The 23,723-nt window shown below is 38.2% G+C and overlaps 2 protein-coding genes and 1 non-coding gene across 3 annotated transcripts in view; all 3 read right to left on the bottom strand.

The window, feature by feature from the left end:
* Positions 1–13,692, bottom strand: part of LOC131531755 (utrophin-like) — a 248,003-nt gene extending 234,311 nt beyond the window's left edge. The window contains exons 1-2 of the mRNA XM_058762784.1: positions 13,342–13,692; positions 10,037–10,194 (exon numbers count right to left, since the gene is read on the bottom strand). Of these exons, the coding sequence (XP_058618767.1) occupies positions 10,037–10,109 (73 nt within the window). The 5' untranslated portion in view covers positions 10,110–10,194; positions 13,342–13,692. The remainder of the gene's footprint in view (positions 1–10,036; positions 10,195–13,341) is intronic.
* A 2,373-nt stretch (positions 13,693–16,065) lies between these two features.
* On the bottom strand, positions 16,066–16,148 carry trnal-uaa (transfer RNA leucine (anticodon UAA)). The gene has a single exon. It is a non-coding gene; the product is annotated as a tRNA-Leu (tRNA).
* Positions 16,149–18,514: 2,366 nt separating this feature from the next.
* On the bottom strand, positions 18,515–23,624 carry psmb11b (proteasome 20S subunit beta 11b). Its single transcript, XM_058763630.1, has one exon. The coding sequence runs from the start codon at positions 23,261–23,263 to the stop codon at positions 22,049–22,051; it is 1,215 nt and encodes a 404-aa protein (XP_058619613.1). The 5' UTR covers positions 23,264–23,624; the 3' UTR covers positions 18,515–22,048.
* Positions 23,625–23,723: the final 99 nt, after the last annotated feature.

The following is a 23,723-nucleotide window of genomic DNA, read 5'->3' as shown; positions in this document are numbered from 1 at the left end:
CGGAGGTAGAGGAAAGATACATGGCGGAGGCAGAGAAATCCGTGCGACCCAAGTCATCCAAGGTGTGGGAGCAGGGGCGGCGTTTGCGTATGGCAGAGTATGCAGTTGCCATACCCTAGCCCAGTCAGGTGCTGTGAAAAATTATCCAAACTTGAGTCGCTTATAATTCGTTTTATTATTTTAAATCAGAGAGTTTTAAAAATAGTAAACCAATGATAAGCATTAAAATAACTTGTCAGTAAAACTTAACGCCATTGGATCATCGAGCTCTCAGCGAGACCTCGTACCTTCACCCGCCTCCGTTCAGATTGACGCGCCGCGCACAGCCTGGAGAAGATGAGATCTCTGCTTTTCGCAATGCAAGGGTGAATAAATAATTGGTGTTTGAATAGTACAGCGTTTTCTTTACTCAAACACTATGTCAGTAAAGGATAATGTTTTTGTGTGTTTGAAGAGTGGAGAAGAATTAGTTATTTGCTGTCTATATACGTTTTAAATATCCTGTGCATTATGTGCATAAGCGCTTAATTTGAGATTTTGGCCAAGTGTATTAAACGACAAGAAAAAACTAAGCGCCCATATAGCTACAATCAAAGTTATATAACCTGTAAAAGTTGATGAAAGCATAATGCACTTGCTGCTTCAGATAACAGTTACAGCCGTTCTAACGACAGACAAAACACTCCATCTCCGTCATTCTCTGGTCAAAAACATTATTAACTCCATTTGAGCTTGATTTTCATATAATGTTAAGTGCAGGTGTCTGATACAATACCAACGCTAACGACGCAGTGTTGTTAAATTATTTAATTTTTTGCACTTCCCCCAAAAGTCTATATATTTGGCAGATGTAAAGCATACATGTGTATGTTTTTTGTGTTAGTCCATTTTTATTTTATTTTATTTTATTATTATTATAACAGCTCAGGGATGTTCAAGGAGCAACATGTTTGTGCACTTTCTAAAGATTTTAGTTCTGTTTTTGAATAAAGGGTTGGAAATGAATGCTTTTCTTTTTTTTCTTTTTTTAATCCGATTCATCGATTAATCGAAAAAATAATCGACAGATTAATCGATTATTAAAATAATCGTTAGTTGCAGCCCTAATCATTTATAAGTGATATATAATTGTCCATGAAGGCTGGAAATTAAAAAGTAAGTTTTGGGAGATCATTTTTAGTCTATCTCTGCAAGACAGATTTTTCAGGATAAGAGATGGACTCCCAAAACTTACTGCCAGATTCTGGAAGATAAATTCTTGAAACAGTGGTACAAGAGGATGTGGTGCTGGTCCTTCAAGAGTCACTCTTAACTTATCTGTCTATAAAGTCTATAAAAATGAGTCTTTGTGTATTTCACAACACTTCAGCTTGTGATTCTTAACAAGTGAGGGTCATTTTTTAGGATGTGTTTTTTTACCCAAGCAAGGTCTCTGAGAACCTGACACCTTGTAATTCTGGAGACTCCAGGAAGGTTGCAGTTCTGGAAAATGTTGGCGCTGGAGACTAAATGGTTCCTGATGGTTTCACACCTAATTCTTCACATTAATTCTTAATTCTTTTGCAGTTAACGTGTCTTTTCTTCTCCATCTGTTTTTTTCTGACCGTGCTGACCCAATGAGCATTTCGCTGTCCAAAGTTCATGCCTTAACTTTGCAAATTCTAGTATTGCATTAGTATTGCTTCCTTCTCATGGGCATTTAATAACTTTTGACTTTCAGTCTGAGTTAAAACTGAGTTTTTTGGCTCATTTTATCTGTAAAAGAGAACCTGCCTAATAATTACACACAGTTTTTCACTTCCAGCCTTCATGGACAATTATATATCACTTATAAATGATTTAATACAAAATGAATAGTAGTTCTTAGATTGATGTGGTTTGGAATTAGGAAGGGAAAGTAATCACCGGATACCAAAGTTAGTGGTACTGAGTTAAAATATATTTACAGCACTTGCAAAGCAGACCTGCAACGATATTTTTCCAAAATTTCAATCTTTATTGCTATCTATTTTTGGTTTTGATAAACTTCATAGCAGGAAATTTAAAATGAAGCTCACTTAACAAATAAGCTCCATTCCACCAATGACAAAAATAATAACAATGAAGTCTTGATTATCTTTCTAATTATTTCAGAATAGTCAAAAAAACGACACAGGGGAATGATATAATTTGAATGGCCTTCAAAGCGATTTTATTTAGTTGATGAACAATAAAAACTTTGACAGCCAATCAGAATCCAACCTACTCTAAAGAGCAGCAGACGAAAAAATTGCAATGTCCACTTATAAATAAATGCAATACAAGCAAACCGAATTATTACAAGTCTTTTGTGCATCTATTATCAATTCAATTCTTTTATATATATATATATATATTCAAATGATTAAACGCAATTAATCGCATCCAAAATAAAAGTTTGTTTCCATAATGTATGTGTGTACTGTGTATATTTATTCTGTATATATATAAATACACACACATGCATGTGTATATTTAAGAAAAATGTTACATTTATATATTATAAATTATGTGAATATAAATACATGTAAATATTTTCAAAATATATGCTGTGTATTTATGCATAATAAATATACACACTACACACACACACATATTATGTAACCAAAAACCTTTATTTTGGATGCGATTAATCGTCACATTGACTCTTGTGCACAGACAAAAAGTCTTGCATGCTAGATGTCACTGCAACAGAAATGATAGCTCTGATACTGCTATTCCTAGTTTACACACAACTAAAACCTAAAACCAAACTTCCTTAAAAAAAAAAAAATTCCTTTACAGTATTCCTTTGCAGCCCTGCAGGCACTGGTATTTTCTTCAAGAAATGAAAATCAGATAAATCTGCCCTTTAACAGCATGCAGAAACAAAACAGACAGTAGTTGAGAGTGTTATGTCACTCAGACCCTTTTTTCTCCCATCCAAGCAGGCAGTTTTTAAGTAGAACAAGCTGCAAACTGGATCAGACCATCCAGTCAGAAGTCTGGCTCTGCTGCGAGAAAAGGCAGTGTATCTGACAGACAGATCTGGCCATGAGCATGGCTTATATAACACTTGGCTGCTGTAAAGAGACCCGTCTCACCTCACTTTACAATACACTGTGTGAGAGAGGAAGAATGTGAGCGTTTTTGGATGAAAGAGAGAGGCAGAGACGAGGAGGAGAAGACGTGTTAAACAGAGGAGAACTTCAGTGTGTGTGTGTGTTTGGCTCTATCACGGCCCTGAGTGAGCGGGCAGAGCTGCCAACCTGTGCAGACAAATTAGTCCAGACAAATTATAGCACAGAGAATGTGCCTACAGCAGAACTACATTACCCAGCATGCATTACCCAGGGGTCAGAAAGTTTTTTTTTTTTTTTTTTAAAGAAATTCATACTTTTATTCAGCAAGGAGGCAATAAATTGATCAGAAGTAACAGAAAACACATTTATAAAGTAACAAAAGATTTACATTTGCAATAATACTTCACAATATGTGACCCTGGACCACAAAACCAGTCTTGAGTGTCAATTTTTCCAAATTGAGATCATACAAAATCTGAAAGCTGAATGAATAAGCTTTCCATTGATGTGTGGTTTGTTAGGATCTGAAGATATTTGGCTGAGATACAACTATTTGTAAATCTGGAATCTGAGGGTGCAAAAAAAAATCTAAATATTGAGAAAAATCACCTTTAAAGTTGTCCAAATGAAGTTCTTAGCAATGCATATTACTAAATCAAAAATGAAGTTTTGATATATTTATGACAAGAAATTTACAAAATATCTTCATGGAACATGATCTTTACTTAATATCCTAATGATTTTTGGCATAAAAGAAAAATCGATCATTTTGACCCATACAATGTATTTTTGGCTATTGCTATACCCCTGCGACTTAAGACTGGTTTTGTGGTCCAGGGTCATATATTAGTTTCTACTAGTGTTGTCAAAAGACCCGGTACTTCGGTACCAAGTCGGTACTAAAAAAGTGAAAACGTAACGGTACCAGGTTTTTTTAAGTACCGGTGGTACCGAGTACCCGGTCAACCCGGTTCTTGACGCGTACGGCCCGATGATTTCCGCGATGCAGAAAACGCGGACGGAATCTCGGAATCCAGTTATAAAAACGGAATTTACAGTTTAGCACGGAATGGTCACGGAGTTTGTCAAAGTTTGGATGAATTAATCAAAAGTAGGTCATTGTACTTAAATCAAATCGCGACGTGGACTAGTATCTGTAAATATTAAGCTGCAAAAGTCGATTCAAATATGAATCCCGCATGTTCTGCAAGTCTCTGTGTGAGTGAATGAATGAATGGCAGAGACACGCGGTTTTTTCTTTTTTTTACTACACACACTGAAGCGCGCCTGATGCTCGCGGTGATTCATCATCTGCCGTCTCAATGAGGACATAAATACATAAACAACATCTACAGAACTGCTCCGAGAGTCCCCTCGCGAGCATTTTACCGTTTCATTGAGTAAAACCAGCGTCATATCATATAGCTACACAGAAATGTAAAGGTATTCACGGCAACCCGTCAAAATAAAAGTTCATCTTAAAGACATTGTGCCAGAAATATAATTATATATATATATATATAAAAAATTATTTATTTTTTTATTTTTATTTTTTTAAAGAAGTCACAATATTTCTTCCATATTTTAATTTTAATAGTAAATCCCCTTTATTTACCAAAACAATACAATGTGTTTCAATTTAATTAATTAAAAGACAAATTAAATTTGAGTGAAACTTGTTTACTGTTTTTCATACTTTTATTACTTGCGGAAAAACTTGAAACACAATTTAAATAAAGTATAAAGAATGGCATTGATTTTTGTACATTTTTATTTTTGTTTGACTTTATTAAAAATAGTGTGTTTTTTTTAATTAGCATGTGGTACCGAAATTGGTACCGAGAACCATGGATTTTGACTGGTATCGGTACCGAATACTGAAATTTTGGTACAGTGACAACACTAGTTTCTACAGTAGGCCTATTTATAATCAAACAAAAACAGCTTTTGTGAGCATAAGAGACTTCTTTAAAAAAAATCTTACCAGTTCCAAACGTTTGAACAGAGGTGTATAGACAAAAATCACTATATGGATGGTGACCAAAATATTGACGACATGAAACAGCGTTCAAAATGAATGAAATGTTCATATTGTAACATTTTTGACTGGCATAAAATCGCAGCAAAAGATCTGATCCACATTGCAGCTTATTCTCAACAAGAACTGGCCACTAAAATAAAGTGACTAACCATAGTTTGGCTCGTTTTTATGAGATATTTAGTGTTTTATGAGGTATTTATTGGAAACGGATTAACACAATATTAGTAAACCGCAATATTGTAGTTGAATAAAACTTTTTAACTTTTAATACAGGTTAACAGAATTAAAAAAAAGAAAAAAAACATATATAATAATTGCAATAATTGTGGAATATACAGTTCTACTCATTGATATTCATTGTACTGCTACTCTGACACATTTTACAAAATTCTGACAGTAACCTAGCAAATTTAGTCAAAACCAGAGATTAGTAGCATTAGTTCATTGTGCCAATCTGGTATCTTTTAATTATGATTTGGTTTCCAGCTGGACTGGTAAAACCTGTGCACCCTGACACAGGACGTTGCATAAAAAGTCAAGCAGACTAGAGTTTTCCAGATTGAGAAAGCACTTCACATTTGTGTGTATAATATGCAGTCGATTAGTGACTAAACAGTTAATAATTAAACTAAAATCTTTTCATAACAGTGGCTTACCCAGGAAAACCCTGAATCCAGAACACACATTAAATATCATCATACACACGAGCTGTTAATAGCTAAAGTATGACAAATGTTGCAGTGAATGAAGCAGTAATTTAATAATGGGACAGTTCCCTCAGAGAGACACCTTTGTACCTTATTTCCCCCCTAAAAGGTTCATATTAGTACCTTAAGGGTAAATATTAATATTTAAATATGCTGAGGTTCAAATATGCACAGTTTAGGGCTGGATAAAGTACAAAGTTGTCCTCTTTCAGGGCTCTGCCCCAGTGACAAGCTGTTGTACCCCTAAAGGTACAATAACTGCGCTTTTTTTTTTTTTTGGGCAGTCGTTGTTACTCCAGGACAGTGACCTCTGTTTCGTAACACATGCAGGAAAAGCTCCATAAATGAAGTCGACGGTTTCTTTGTTCCTCAGATATCCGCTTGATTAATGCTGATTTAGAAGATAACACTTTCGCGTTTTGTTTTGATTGGCTCTTCCATGAGCTGTGAATTCACAGGATGCAGTTTTATGAGGACTTCCTCCTCTCTTATGCTAGTAAAATCATGACAGGAGTGTGTGAGTGTGAGTGTGTGTGTGTGTGTGTGTGTGTGTGTGTGTGTGTGTGTGTGTGTGTGAGTGTGAGTGTGTGTGTGTGTGTGTGTGTGTGTGTGTGTGTGTGAGTGTGTGTGTGTGTGTGTGTGTGTGTGTGAGTGTGTGTGAGAGAGTGTGTGCGTTTTTGTGAAAAGTCAGGACATAGATTTGTATAATGACAAAGGAATGACAGGTATTACAAGGTGAAGGTGACATGTCAGGACATTGACCCATGTCCCCACTTTTCAAAACGCTTATAAATTATACAGAATGAGGTTTTCGGGGGAAAGTTGAAATGCACAGTCTCCTGTAAGGTGTAGGGTTGGTGTAGGGCAATAGCACATACAGTAAGTACAGTATAAAAACCATTACGCCTATGGGATGTCCCCACTTTTCACAAAAACTAACATGTGTGTGTGTGTGTGTGTGTGTGTGTGTGTGTGTGTGTGTGTGTGTGTGTGTGTGTGTGTGTATGTGTGTGTGTGAGAGAGAGAGAGAGAGAGATATAAAGAAATTCCTGCGAGCTGCTGCACACATCAGCCATGACCGAACTTGAATCCCTCCTCAGGAAGTACACAGAGGCAAGAAAGCATCATCAGTCAGTTCGTTATGTCTGAAGGTTTTGAATTAGTATTGCCCTACACCAACCCTACACCTTACAGGACACTGTGCATTTCAACTTTCAGATTAGTAATTAGTATTTGACCATTATGGTTTTTTTTATGACCAATGCTGACATCTTAGAGAGAATGGTGGTCAATGATATAAAGCTGATACAATTATCACATTATTAAATTTAGGGACAATAAAACCACAAGCATAACAATTACTGAAATCAAATATTTATTTGATATAATACTTAGTAAATTACAAATAAATTATTTGAAAATAAATTATATAAACTTGATAAAATAAAGTAATTAAATTACTTCTTGAAATTTTAATTTTATTTTAATTTAAGTAAATACAGAAGATTAGATTGTTATTATAGCATTTGCTGTTCTATTACTAATTACAGAGACAGTAAACTAATAAAGATGGAGAGAAGGAGCTCCGGTGCTGTCAAAACGCCATCATATCAGCCAAACAAAAATAATTATGAGCCAATGCGGATCATTTAAAAATGCCAAATATATGGGTCATCCAATAAAAGTTATTTCTGTTAGTTTACTGTATTTGTTTGACAGTTCAAAAAACAAAATGCAAATGCAAATACTAATACTTTCATTCATTGTCAGCATTCGGCAAATATGCATTTACATAATTTAAAGTCTTTGAATATCTAATAAACTTTTAATACCAAGAACCTTGCAAACTTTAGCGAATCCAGTGGTTGATCTTAAGTTCGCATTGTAGCCTGCATAAAAATGTGCGCATCGGGGTCAGAATAATAATAATAATAATAATAATAATAATAATATGATTTTATATTAAAAAAAAAAAAAGTAAGTTAAATTTGAGTGAATATTATGTTAAATTACAGAAATTCTTGTGCATGTGTTAAGATCTTTAAACTAAATGTTGTGATATAAAATACGTATTGACCACCGGCCACCAAGATATCGGCATCAATATCAAATCATACTGATCATATCTAGAAGATTTGATCACACCCACAAACATCGGATCACATCCAATATCTCCACACCCATTAGCAGGTGCTGTGTGCCAATGCTGCTCATTTGCATAAAGTTAAATATGTGCGCTGGACACACCTTCATCACACTGTCAATGATTGCTGTCACTCACGTCGCTGGAAATCACCAGCTCTATATGCAAATGATTGACTATCAAACCAGCTGCCTTGCTGCTGTAAATCAGTGCATGCGAGAGTGTCCTTTAGGATCTGCCGTCATACAGACACATCACTGACTGACCAGCCAGAGGGGTCAATGACTTCCGTTTCACATCAGTCATCTTTCCATACGATATCATTTCCTTTGGACACACACGATCAGTATGTGCAAAGTGAGCATTGGCAACAATCCCACAGTTCACTGAACTATAGTTAATCATTATTCCTCCACATAGGAACATCCAAACATTAACAAGAGTTCCAACTAACCTGAGGGGGTTATTAAAAGTCTCTCCACAACAAAAATGACATGATTCTGTTAATATTCCAAATCAAAACAAGGCCTGCGGTTATAGACCTGCTTTAGATGGTGACTGAAAACACGTGACCATGTCTCTCTCTGCAACATTTTCCCTGGCAGCTCCAACCCAAGAAAACATAACTTTTGCCCGTTTCTAGGAGACCGGAATCCTTACAGAAAGAAAGGCATTGTGGTCTGGAAAGACAAGCGCTGTAAATCCACAGCCTCAGTGGAATTCCAGCACTCCCAGAGAGAGAGAGAGAGAGAGAGAGAGAGAGAGAGAGAGATACCTGACAGCAGAGCACAGCCAAAGCACTAACACCTACAGAGCACCTCATAGACATCCTGTGCTCTTCTCTTCATTCCTGTGTTCAACTCTATGGAAGATCTTTCCAAAAGTAATTGCGACTTTTTACCTCACAATTCTGACTTTTTTTCTCACAATTGCTAGGTATAGAATCAGAAATGCAGGATATAAAAGTCAGAGACTTTTTTCTCTCAAGAGTTTATATCTCGCAATTCAGAATTTTTTTCTCTCAGTTTATATTGTGCAATTCTGACTTTTTTCTCAATTGAAAGTTTATATCGCGCAATTCTGACTCTCGTAATTCTGACTTTGTCAATTGAAAGTTTAAATCTTGCAATTCTGACATTCTCAATTGAGAAAGTCAGAATTGCGAGATTTAAACTTTCAATTGACAGAGACTTTTTTCTCGCAATTGACCGTTCGCAAAGAGCTTGATTGACAGGCGATCTGACCAATCGGATATTATGTGCCGCCGCTGCTATCCGCCATCTTGCCCGACAGCTACAGCTGTCCATAGAACTCCATGTTAAAACGGGGTAAAAAAGATCAACGGAATTGAAGCTTTTTCAATATAACTAAATATAAATATGTGCGGAGGGTTGAGCTGTGCTGTTGTTGGCTGCCACAGTAACGGTAATAAGCTAAGGTAGTCCTTTAAAGTACTTGTTTTGCGTACCAGAAAATCTGTCAGGTCCGGCATTGTATGCATGGCTTGCAGCGCGCAAGTTAAAATACTGAGTGTGAAACATTAAAATAATATGTTAAAACGTGTGCTCTTATAATTCTGTGGACACAATCCCCTTCGCCCCGATCGGGAGCTGTATGCACATGTGTGCTCATCTGTTTTCAATGCAGCTAACCTCGCGTCGCTTCATATTGTCTTCCCGACGGTCATTGCGACACTGTAAAGTGATGAAACTATGGCGCTATGTGCTTTTTAAAATCATTTTCATAAGTCATTTCATGCTTTACGTAAATATGAAAAGATGATCAGTTCACGTGTTTGAAATGGCAATACAGTGATCTGTCACGACACATTAAAGAGCCACAAAACACAGGTTCACAGGTGACACAGGTTCAAATCCAGCATGCAACACTCCCTGATCCCTGACCCGAGTGATCCTCTGTCCTCTCTCGTCAATCCATATAAAAACAAAAAGGGTCAAAAAATGCCAAACAGAATCTAAAGATGACACACTACTGCCAACAAACCTTGAAACATCAAGAAAGCAGCTCAACACTTGTGATGCAACGCATATCGTCTCAAGCTTACCTGATCTCCATTTGATGATGTCAGTGAATTCGCTGTTGTCTCCGGCCTCAGACACTGTGCCCACGGTAGCCATATTCCTTCTCAGGAGTCACGGGTACGTCTGACACGCTGAAGTAGAAATCCGGCTCTCTTTTACATATACAGCCCACTGCAAATCCCTGCAATTGAGCACATCATCCCATCAGCCGGAGCTCTTTGAAATGCAATACTCACATATTGCTCACACATGACCTCATTATGTTACATGTTTAATTCAGACGGTAGCATCCAGTCATCAACTCAGAAAAGACAAATTTGGTTTCCAGCCCAACTCAGGAAATGTAGCAGGCCATTCCATGACTGCAGAATATCCACTTACTGTCTTACACAGTGCATGTTGCTCTCTGAAACATTTACACAGACCACAGGAGAGGGGGGCAACCACGTGACCTAACTTTTACGAACAACTGCAAAGCTTTGTGGGAGAGCTGGAAAGTGCAGTGCAGGGAGAGGCCGTGCCGTTTCCTTCTCGAGTCAAATGAAACTGTTTCAACATGGGTGTATAAACTCCTCTTGGTCATTCAGAAAGCAGGAAGAGGTGTGAAGATAATCTGAGAATCTGTGCAGCAATCCAGCAAGAACTGTCGGGCTGCTCATATGGTAAACTGCAGGGATGTTATGGCTCTGAGTGAATGTGGACTGATGTGGAGTGAGCCGGAGCTGTGTGAAGGGAGGAGGCTGTTGTTGAATTCTACTGCGTTACAAATTCAGTCCCAAGATAAATAAAACAAGCAATGACACGATCTTGTCATTAAAAAACAGCTTCCTTATTTAAATATAAACGACTTTGAGTTCTCAGTTTCATTCTTTACTTCAAAAACATTCCATTCTGAATTGAAGTGCAATACTAATATTGACTTAAATTCAGACTCCACTTCTGATTACGTTTCTGATATCATTAAAATTCTGAAGCCAACCTAAATTCTAATTCGAATCGTCAGTCATTAATACACTGATTCACATTCTGATTCTCACCAATTCTAATTTCATTTCTGATGTACTTTAAAGTATTACTTTTTGCCTCTAATTTTGATTCTAACGCTGATGCCAACTTAAATTCTGATTATAAGTTCAATTAATTCATAATATAATTCTCATTCTTCTTCCTGATTTCAAATGTAATTTTTATACTGATTCAAATTCTGATCCTCATAATTCTATTTCTTATTATCACTCTGATTATAAATCAATTTAAATTCTGATTATAACTTTATAATTCTATTGCCCATTACATGTTCAATTTTTTATTTGAGTTGTAATTTTTACACTGATTCAAACCAATTCTATTTATCATTCTAATTCAGAATTTAAATGTCGTCATAATTAGAATCAGATTAGAACTCTGATGGTAATTCTTATTCACACCAATTCTATTGCCCATTACGTTCAATTTTTAATTTGAATTGTAATCTTTACACTGATTCACACCAATTCTATTTCTCATTCGAACGTTTATTCTGATTTGAATCGCAACTGTTTTACTGATCAAAATACTGATCTCATCATTTCTAATTCTAATTCTTACTAATTCCATTACTTCTACAACCACTAATTCCATATTCGCAGTTTAAATTCAGATTATAAATTTGATTCTAATTCTACATTGTGATTTGATTCTGTTTTTTAACATGACATCAAAACAGTCAAGCGGGTGAAGTCTAACTTATGTGAACTTGCAACTTCCAACATGACGGGAATACAGCATAAATCTCATTTTGATTTTGGTTTTTAACTCCAAAACTTCTCAGATAAACAATGCAATTCAAACCTATTTGTGACGCTGCAAATAACAGATGTTTCCTTGCAGAGGTTGCTACCCATGGCACAAATTAATCAATGTACATTTCATAGCTCGTCATTATTCCAAAGGTTACAGTATTAAATCAGATGGATCATTGCATTCAGAGATAAAGTATGGGTGCTGAGAGGCTGCCAAGAGTTTGTGATGTCAAGATTGACCTGGATCAGGGAAATCTAAGGTGAGATCAACAGGGCAGGTAAAAACATCGGCCTTACACAAGCAGATCCACAATCAGGAGTAAGATGTTATCACCACATTTAGCAGCCATACTAAAGAACACCATCAGAATGAGGGTGGGACCAATTATCGCACGAGAAAAACCAGGTCCTTTGTGTGTGTGTGTGTGTGTGTGTGTGTGTGTGTGTGTGTGTGTGTGGAGGACAAGTTGTAACAGGAGCTGTCACCCAGCCAAACAGGTGACCATGCATTCATTATGTAGCTCCCCCCACATTCCTGCCCTCAAACACGCTCACTGATAAGGTCCACCAACACCAGACCTCTCAAAGCAGCACTTCAGCAGCTGATGGACACGACGGCTGGGTGGTGATGTCATCGATTAGTAATGAGGTAATGAGCAGGAATGTTGAGAGTCGCTGGAGAGAATAGAAACACAGCCCCCTCTGATAATAATTTGCAGCATGACTTGTCCGTTAAAGGCTTCAGCTTTATAAGCAAATGTGTTGGCATGCAGCAGAAGTGAATGACGTAAGCGTCTAACTTTAGATTCCTGCAAAGAAAACTTTGTGCTTCCATTTTCTCAGCTTCCATCTCACACACAGACACACAAAAGAAGTTGTGCATGCATTCTTGCATGAAGTTTTTTTGTTCATGCATGCTTATAAAAACTAAATTAAATAGTCAATAGAAAGAACGACGTGTGTTCTGGATAAAAAAGAAAAAAAATGCCATTTTTAGAGGCAAATCGTGAATTGAAATGCATGGCCATCTTACCTGCCAAATTCAAGAAAGTGTCTGCAGACCCTAACAACAACTCAAACTAACCTCAAAAAACCATAACACTGACCCTAATAGTCATTAATTGGGATAAATGACTCTAATCCCAAACAACCTTAACAATGACCCAAACCCCACTTAAACCTAGCCAAGCTCTAACTCCAACTAAACCTTACCAGCTCTAAACCCAACCTACCCCATCTTTTACTAACTTCAACCACAGCTTTAACTAACTCTTGCAATCCAAGATCAGTTCGAGTTTGAGTTTCTTATTATAATACATGCATCAAACTTCTTCTAGCAGCCTAATTAGAAGTCAGACAGACCATCAGAGAAACCAAGTAGCGCTCCGCGTTTCACAGATGCATAGCCTTCATTCATGTTTGTTTGCTTATTTAGTTGAACTTGTTTAGTTACTTTGGTCAGTCGGGTTCAGGCGCTCATAATTCAACAAACATAGCAAAGTTTTGCAAACATGTGTAAGTGTGATTTTAAAAGCAGCAGCTCTCACCTGCGCGTGATGAATCTCTCAATGCAGTACAGTGCCTTTATATCATTGAGTAAATAATGAATCATTGGCTCTTCTTATGGCATGTTCAGCGCTCCACACTTCACGACGAGCAGCTGCCAGCTCGTATAATGCTCCAGATCTCTGCTCAATGCGTTGACGGGAGATTCACAGCTCCATCCAGGAAACATCAAAGTTATCCAACTCGATTGTTTTGGCGCTCCCGGAGTGTTTCAGCTCTGCCGCAAAGTTTCCTTTGCTCATGAATAACAAAAGAAGAGTTACAGGCTTCCCAGCTCCGCCCACTAGCAGCGGGAATGATGGACGCGTGACCTCACGACGCGCGCTGGTTTGAATGACTAGCGCGTCCCCTTCTGGAATATACTTTTATCAACTTAACACTGTTCTGTAGGATTGAGTATCCAGTATGCAGAGGTGGACAGTAGTATTTTTACTCTGCTTTAAATGTACTTTTCAAGTGTCTGTACTTTATCAGAGTGTTTTTCTTTTTGCAAACTTTTACTTCACAACATTCCAAAGTGTAATATTACATTTACATTCACATTTATCAGACGCTTTTATCCAAATGAGGACAATGGAAGCAATCAAAATTAACAAAAGAGTAATGATATGCAAGTCTCAGTTAATGTGTAATATTCACTAAAAAAATTATTAATTGAATTTAGCCTACTACATTTTTTTTTTTTTTTTAAGTGGTTGCAATCAATTTATTTTAGCTACATTTAAATAAACAAATCCCCCAGACAGGCTTAAGCCTAGTCCTAGACTAAATTGTAAATCTGAGCAGTTTAAACTGAAAGAAACTTGCACTGACTGATCTTACAATAAATCAAATTTTGTTTTGTCTCAAGATGCACACCAGAAATGTTATTTTTTGTTTGTTTTTTTTTCTAAGCAAGTTTATAAAAATTACTTAAATGTCCTAATTGAACTATGACCTAATCCTGGCTTAGTCTAAACCCTGTCTGTGAAACCAGGCCTTTCAAATAAATTTGTTTAAATGTAGCTAAAATAAATAGTTTGCAACTATTTACCTTAAAAACAAATTTAATATAATTTTTTTTTTTTTTTTTCTCAGTGTTGTAGGCTACTTTTTACTGCACAAGTTTCATATTTGGCTAAATATCATTTAATACTTACATTAGAAATCTAGTACTTACTTTCTTACTTTTACTTGAGTACAAGATATACTACATTTTTAATGTTATTAAAAAAAAAAAAAAAAAGCTTTTATTTATGAAATGTAGTGCAGTAAAAAGTCTGACATTATGCTTTGGATTTGGAATGTAGTGAAGTAAAAGTTTTCCCAAGAAAAACACTGATAAAGTACAGATACTTTTTAAATTTACTTGAGTAAAGTAGAAAAAAATACTTCACTACTGTCCACCTCTGTGTTTTTAGAAAGTTTAATATTTAAAATAAAGGTTTTATGTGTTTTATATAGCCTATAATATATCTGAACAGTATATTCAGTGATTAACCATGCAGCTAAAAAAAAAACTGGTCATAACTGGTTTGCAGGATGGTTTTAGAGGGGTTTTGGCCACTTTAGCTGGTCAGGCTGGGAGACCAGCTAAAACCAGCTAAGACCAGCCAACCAGCTTAGGCTGGTTTTAGTTGTTATAGTTATTTAGTTGTTTAGTGATTAGATCGTTGTATTGCACCTGTCAAACAGCCGGCTTCATTAGGCAGCAAGTGAACACTTAGTTCTTCAACTGAAAGGGAAAATGGGCAAGTGTTACTTTGACAAGGGCCAGATCGTGATGTTAGATGGCTGGACTAGAGCATCTCCAAAATGGCAAGTCTTGCAGGGTGTTTCAGGTGTGCAGTGGTTAGTATCCACCAAAAATGGTGCAAGGAAGGAGAATCACTGAACTGGTGACAGGTTCGTGAGCACCCAATGCTCATTACTGATGCACTTCATGGGGAGCATAGACTATTTCGTCTGGTCCGATCACAGAGAAGAGCTACTTGTAGCTCAAATTGCTGAAAAACGTAATGCTGGCCATGATAGATGCATTGCAGTTTGCTCCGTATCAGACCGTCAGATTGTCCGTCACCAAAAGCTTCTACAATGGCCAAAGTGAGCGTCAGAACTGGACCCTGGAGCAGCAGAAGATGTTGTCTGGTCTGATGAATCACATTAATATCAGGTGGACGGCCAGGTGAATGTGCATCCTTTACCTGGGGAAGAGATGCACTATGGGAAGAATGCAGTGTGATGCTCTGGCCAATGTTCTGCTGGGAAACCTTGGGTCCTGCATTCATGTGGATGTTACTTTTATGCCTACACACTGTACACAGGTATTGAATCACCCTTTGGTCAAGCTTATTGTTTTATTTAACATCTTGAATTATTTAACAAAAGTTAGCTTTCATTTACCAATAGGAGGCAGTATAAGACCACCCATTCAACACCATATCGAGTCATTTTTTTAAGTTTTCCTTTTTTTATTTATTTATTTTTTTTTATCTAGCAAGTGTGTGTCCTGCTGTGTCCTATTTTATGGACTTTATGTCATACGTGCTGGTGAGTCTCATCTTCCTTCATCTATCCAGAGCATACATACTGAAAGTATTGCATTCAACGAGCAAATCTTTTTTCTTCTCCGTGCAGCATTAGATTTTCTTATTTGACGTGATGTACTGCAGTTGTGCACGTTTATCTTCGATCCTAGCATAATAGATATAAAAGTCAAAACTCATTACCAGGAGTGGGGTTCGAACCCACGCGGACATATGTCCATTGGATCTTAAGTCCAACGCCTTAACCACTCGGCCATCCTGGTGAATGCACATCCCTTTAAAGCCTGCACACAATTTATATGGACATATATGGATCTATACGCTACATTAAATGTACTTGATTCGCTTGTTTTGTTGTATTTCATCTCTGTAGATCTGTCTGTGGTCGTTTAATTATATAATATTCAGAGCTGCATAGCATTCGGTGCAGCCGCAAAGACTGACTGTTAGCATGCTAGCTGACTCACTTCCGAAAACCAAAACTTATTATTTGGTTGATAACTAGCTTAAATGATGAAGACCGATTATATGAATTGCAATGCTTCAATTAATGCTTGCAGTTTGATAAACACTATTATTTGTTGCATTATCGTAGTACTGTTAGACGTTTGGTTAGTTAGCAAGCTAAGAACCTACCATGTAGTGAACGTGAGTAGTTTGCGTTCGTTATAAGGCGTTTTAAAAAGTAAAACATTTAAATGAACACCTCTAATAATAAAAAAATAAAAACAAATAACTATATTAATACTTTGCTAACATCAATATCACTTTGTTTACAGTTGCCAGAATCTAATCCTAAATTTCATGTGAATTCCTGAGGATAAAGGATAGGCTGCATTGCTGTGGTGGCACCGCCTGGAATAGTTTGGTTGTTGTTGGTAAATCAGTTTGACAGTGTAGCTATGTTGGGGACTAAAAAAAACAGCATACAAATCAAAACAAAACAAAACAAAACAAAAAAACACCTAAACCCTGCCTTTAACCAACCATGTTTTTTTGTCGACTTATTTACCTGTTCAGGCTGGAGACCACCTGACCAACCAGCTAAAACCAACTTGGCCAGGCTGGGAGATTAGCTTGACTAGTTCAGTGAGGCTGGGAGACCAGCTAAAACCAGCTACTTCCAATAACCAGCTAAGACCAGCCAACTACCTTAGGTTGGTTTTAGCTGGGGGGGGGGTTCAGCAGGGGTATACTTTTTGTTTTGAGCATTTTCATACGCTCAGAACATAATATAGGATATATACATCATTCAGCGGTCATTCAAGGTCGCCAGCTCAACCAGATTGGCTGGTCTAGGCTTCGTTCAGCAGGAAAATCACTCAAAATAACCTGAAAACAAAACTAAAACAAAACAAACACATCAGTGTTCAGCATTGTCAACACTCTCATGGCAACTACTTGACACTTTGGTGAAATGGTGGCTAAATCTTATGAATTTGTACAATCTCATTCATACATTTTGTGGGGTGGACCGTCACGTTTATTTTTTTTAATCATGCATAAAAATCACATCATATGAATTCATTCTGAATCGACACCTGATAAAATAGTTCAATAGTTTCTCATGAAACTGGGTTGGCATAGTTATTATTATCTCATGGTTGGTAAAATTGTTCTGACATACAATGCATTTGAACACTTTTAAACTAATTAATGCCACTAGATATTAAAGAGACTGATTTACTCACCCACCGTAACACATATGCCCGGTTACCTGAACAGGTGCATTCCTCTTCAGGTTGATTCTTGAAGGTTCTAGGTGTCGTGATTCTAGAAATGTACAGTAAACGTCATTTCACACAAGATGATGCTGATTGGCATCTTTATTAATACATTGTAACAGCCCAGGTGCATTTTCCTTCTCTTAAGTATGGAATATTATTCTCACTCTTGATTGTTTTATTTACCTGATATTTACATGAGATACAAGAAGCACAAAAGCATTCTAGATGTTACCAGTGTTACATTACTTTGGGGAATTATGTTGAGAAGCAAACATGTACTGACCTGATCTTCTGTTTGTTTGAATTTCTCCTGTTCACTGTTGTTTTCTATGTATTTCTCTTTGAGTTGTTGACTGTAGTGTGTGGTGCCGACGCCGGTTTCATGTGAGTGTGTAGCCTATGTGTATACACTGCTATTATGCTGATCTCACATGAGATACCACGCCTCCAAACACACGCTGAACATGCCTTCATTGGATAGTCTGTCGGAGCAGCTTATTAAGGCGTTTACAAACCAACCATACAATGATATTTCCAAAAACTAGTGTTGTTATTCAAAAACCAGACTTGTGATGACTTTGCAAATTTACTAAAAGTGCACAACTATAGGCTACACCTCAGAGAAGAAGAAGAAGAAAATGTGCAAAATGTATACCTTTAGGGGTACAACAGCTTGTCACTGGGGCAGTATTAGAGGGACATCTTTGTACCTTCTTCACCTCATAGGATGCATAATAGTATCATAAGAGTACATACTACTGTGAGGGCTGGGAAATGCAGACGAAAACGTTTTCAACTGCCCCTAGAAGTGGTTGAAAATTGACAATAGTCCCCCGGTCCCCCTTAGTTGGAATCGCGGTGACCCCAAACAAACAACTTGGGAGAGACCTAAACATGGCTGTCTGCTTGACAGTCCTGCTTCCAACCTGATAGAGCTTCAAATCACTTTATTGTCACATCACCACAGCACAAGTGCCTTGGTAAGTGAAATTCTTAAGAGCGTGCTCCAGACAGTGCAAGAGAAAAACAAAACAAAACAAAAACAATTTACATATAGACAGTACATATTAACAGACTGTACAGAAGACAATGTGCAAAATGCACATATACATATACTCAATACACAGTGTACAATAAGACATGCTTAGTTACCAGTACACATTCTACATTATGTACACATCTATACATAGTAATATGTGAAAGTGCCACAGATTGTACATTTACAACAGATTAGTAGTGCAATAGATAGTTGTGCAAAGGTGCAATAGATTTTACATATGTAATGTCGTGGATGTGCATTGTATGGTATCCAGTGATAGCAGATAGGTTGTATTATTGCAGTGTGTGCGTGTAGTCCGGTAGAACGGTGTTAAAGTGCAGTGCGTGACATGTTGTGTGAGTGGGAGTGTGCTGTAGGGTGTATTAGTTCTGATTGTTCATTAGCCTGATAGCCTGAGGGAAAAAGCTGTCCCTCAGTCGGCTAGTGCGGGATCGGATGCTGCGGAGACGTCTCCCTGAGGGCAGCAGAGAGAGCAGTCTGTGGGATGGATGGCTGGAGTCCTTGATGATCCTCCTTGTTTTTCTTATGCACCGCCTGGTGTAGATGTCCTGGAGGGAGGGAAGCTCACCTCCAACAATGTGGCTGGCAGTTCGCACGACCCTTTGCAGAGCTTTGCGGTTGCCAGCGGTGTTGTTTCCAAACCAGACGGTGATGCAGCCGGTCAGGATGCTCTCCACAGTGCAGGTGTAGAAGGATCTGAGGATGCTGCATAGAAGAATGCCAGAAAAACCCCAAATCCCAGGGCCTCATTTATAGAGCGTGCGTACGTGTTTATGCTAACAGTGGAGAAAATAATTATTTGATCCCCTGCTGATTTTGTAAGTTTGCCCACTTAAAAAAAAAGAAGGGTTTATCATTTTTATGGTAGGTTTATTTTAACTGATAGAGACAGAATATCAAACAAAAAAATCCACAAAAAAGCAGTATACAAATGTTAAAAAAGATTTACATTTTAGTAAGTCAAATAAGTATTTGATCCCCTACCAACCAGCAGGAATTTCAGCTCCCACAGATTGGTTATGTGCACATGTGGAACACAGATTAGTCCTGTCACTTTAAGAAGTGTAAAAAGTATTATATATTTACTTTATAAAAAGTATAAAAGACTCCTGTCCATAGAATCTGTATCTTCCAGTACCATGGGCAAGACCAAAGAGCTGTCAAAGGACATCAGGGACAAGATTGTAGACCTGCACAATGCTGGAATGGGCTACAAGACCATCAGCAAGAAGCTTGGTGAGAAGGAGACAACTGTTGGTGCGATTGTTCGTAAATGGAAGAAATACAAAACAACCATCAATCGCCCTCAGTCTGGAGCTCCGTGCAAGATCTTGCCTCATGGATGATCATGAGAAACATGAGGAATCAGCCCCGAGCTACACGGGAGGAGCTTGTTAATGATCTCAAGGCAGTTGGCAGTGGCACCACAATCACCAAGCAAAACATTGGTAACACACTACTAATAGATTGAAATCCTGCAGTGCCCGCAAAGTCCCTCTGCTCAAGAAGTCACATGTACAGGCCCGTCTGAAGTTTGCCAATAAACATCTAAATGATTCAGAGAAGGCTTGGGAGAATGTGCTGTGGTCAGATGAGACCAAAATTGAGCTCTTTGGCATCAACTCAATGAAATGATGACTATCACCCCAAGAACACCATCCCTACAGTCAAGCACGGAGGTGGAAACATTATGCTTTGGGGGTGTTTTTTGGGGGTACAGGATGACTTTACCACATTGAGGGGTAAATGGACGGGTCCATGTACTGTAAAATCTTGGACGGGAACCTCAGCCAGAACACTGAAGATGGGTCATGGATGGGTCTTCCAGCATGACAGTGACCCAAAACATGCCAAGTTCAAGTTCATTTGAGATTCATAGATTTCACATCTGAAAGAGAGGTGTACGTGTGTTTTCTGTGCGTACGTTCATTCTATGAATTGCACATATTTGAGAGATGATCAGAAGATCAAATTTAGGACAGTTTCTGCGCAACATTTTATAAATGAGGCCTGTAAAAAGGCCTATAAAAGACTGTAAGCACTGCCAAGGGTTCTTCAACTAAGTACTTGAGTTAAGGGTCTGAATACTTATGCCAATGTGATCTTTCAGTTTTTCCTTTTTAATAAATTTGATAATCTGGTTTTTGCTTTGTTATTATTGGGTAGATACGGAGTGTAGTTTGGTGTGGGATATATATATATATATATATATTAAATATTTTTGCATAAAGCTGTCTGTCTTCCACAGAAATATTTAAAGCTGTATATTGCATCATGTCTCTCAGTAATCAGCCCCCTGAATCAGCCCATCAGACCACCATGTTCTGCCAGTTGTGCTACAAGTTGACATATAGTATAAAATAAGTATAAGTGATATCAGGTTCATACAGGTAAATCAGTTATAGACACACCACTGCATCATTAGGAGATAGTGCCCATATGTACATGACATTACAGATGGAGGAATTGTAAGAAAATACCAAGAAGCTTAATTATGTTTATAAATATCTGTTTTTACATTTCGTTGTTGAACTTTGTTGATTATTATTTTTAATACTAAACAAGACATTACACAACATCAAATGTGTAAAACCTCTAATTTTTGGATTACATGTATGTTTTTGCCTTTTACTGGGATGCAAAATAATTCAAAAAGTGAAATGTGAACTTTTAAAGCAAACAATTAATTATGGGGATTAATAAAATAATGTAGAGATCAGTCTGGCACTGAGATTTTCTGCACTTTTTAAAAAACAGCAATCCCTTCTGTTTCCTGTAGGGGTCGTTACAATGCTTTAACCTCCAGAGCCTTCGACTGCTGGCACACATATAAAAGCTTTTAAGCCTTCAGCTGAAAACCCAGCAGAGCTGATCACTGATCATTTCTACTCAATTATAGATTATAATTGACTTTATATCCTTCATTAGGAATTAATTTGAAGTGGTCAGAAAAGTGGGGTCATGAAAAAGTATTGTTTACTCAAAATTGAAAATTCTGCAACCCTGAATCACATAATTCCAAAATCATGTGTTAATAGCCTACACAAAAATATATTTTGAATGCCGGTTACAGTCATAATAATAATAAAAGGGTGCTGGAGCTTTAGACTTTCAGCAATGACAAAAAGTACTATAAAGTATTTATAAAAGTATACATTGATGCTAAACATCTCCCTTTGGGCTCCAGAAACAAAAAAAAATCATACAGTTTTAGAACATGATGGTATTAATTTCTTGAATCCACTATTATTCATTCACGGTGTAAGAGCTATGAATTATCAATACATGCTTGTCTTTTTTATTTTTGCTTTGCTATGAAAAAATACCATCCTTTTCAAATCAATATATTTCCAAAGTCCGCCTCCTGTATTCCTCCTCAAACTATTTCTCCGTCATCAGACTTCAAAATTGCTTTCTTTTCAGCATTTCTCTCCGCCACCCTCTCCCTCTCCCTCTCTTTCTCCCTGTAATACTCCTCTTTCAAGTTTTCCCTTTCTCTGCGCCTCCACCCTTTGGCGGTCACATGGTAGAGATCGACATTATTGCCCGAGTACGCGTCTCTGTAGGTGGCGCGGTACACGGCCTCCCTGGCGACAGCAGTGGCCTCCTGTACGCTCATTCCCCAGTAAACACTGCTGTCCAGGATCGAGTATGCATAGGGAGACCCCGAGCCCACAGAGAATAGCTCCCCCTGCAGGCGCAGGCCATCACTGCACACATAAATAACCCGTGGGCCGCATATTCTCGAACGACTTCTGACAACTTGTTGAGCTGTAGCAGCTATCAATGGTTGAGGCGCTGAGGCAACACTTGCTGCTGATTGGCTGCTTGAATCACTGAACGTCATTTGATTGGTGGGAGTATTTGCATGTTTCTCTGTAATTGGTTGCTCGTGTTTTTGGTCGTCCCCATCCCATCCACACAGCGTGGCTGCGACGCACAGCTCCGTGCCTTTAAACGGATGCAGCATGTGGGACAGCAGTTTGGCGGCGCCCCCTGTTGACAGCCTGCGGCGGTGTCGAAGCTGGTACAGCCTGAGCTCCCGAGCCAAAATGCGCTTCCAGAGCGCGCAGTCAGCCGACGTCCCAGAGGTGGTGCCAACCAAGTGAGAGTGGATAGGTAAGACCTTCGGGGACGCGGGGCAGGCCACCAGCCCCGAGCAGCTGGAGCGCGTGTCGGCTGCGGCGATCACACCTCCCTGGAACGCGAAGCCGAGAGTTGTGGTGCCGTGAGCGAGCGTGAACGGTAACGGAACAGCGGGAGAGATGGGGAAAGGTGTGGGTGGAGGAAGAGAGATGGACGGCAGTGAGGGGTGTAGGTGGTCTATTTCCAGTAATTTCGTCGGCGCTGAACTGAGGCTAGTTTGACCAAAGTTTATAGGGCTCTCTGTGAGGTATTCAGCTATCGGCATGTAAAACTCCAGAGGACTCAAACCGCCCCTCCCAGGCAGCCTTGCAGAAAAAGCTTCTCCGTGAATCCCCCCTCCGGACAGATGAGTGGAATCTTCCGGCATAAAGGACCGTGAGAGTGGAGCATTCCATTGAAGGAACAGATGGGGGTTGTGCAAGCCGCATACATCTTGCAAAGCCATAAACTATTGTGTAGATATACAATAAATTGTAACTCTGTCAATTATCACACTGTATGACATGAACTGCAAAAACATGTCATATATGAACTGTAAAGGGTTTCAGGCCATTTCTTTCTTTATTCAATCTTCTCTCCTTATAGGCCTGTGGGTCAGTTTGTTGGTAAAGAAGACCTGGTTTACTTCAGAATCCGATTCCACTCTGCCTTCCTGGTGCTTGTATCTTCTTGTGGTGGTGATTGGCTGTTGAAAGAAAAATCAAACATGCCGAGCCTCTTAGACCACACTATTCTTGATACACACTTTATTCTTATGGAAAAGCAAAAACAATGAGTACCATATATCCAGAATAAAATATCCAACTCTCGATCCACTTGATGTCTGTATTCAAAGTTCAGTCTTAACCCACTAGTATCATAAGTTCAATAAGTAACCACAGCTGTAAAAGTTCAGGGGCCGTTTA

Source organism: Onychostoma macrolepis, chromosome 23, assembly GCF_012432095.1.
Source record: "Onychostoma macrolepis isolate SWU-2019 chromosome 23, ASM1243209v1, whole genome shotgun sequence".
Classification (NCBI taxonomy): domain Eukaryota; kingdom Metazoa; phylum Chordata; class Actinopteri; order Cypriniformes; family Cyprinidae; genus Onychostoma; species Onychostoma macrolepis.
The sequence above is the reverse complement of the archived record's forward strand: the minus strand, read 5'-3'. Positions and strand labels throughout refer to the sequence as shown.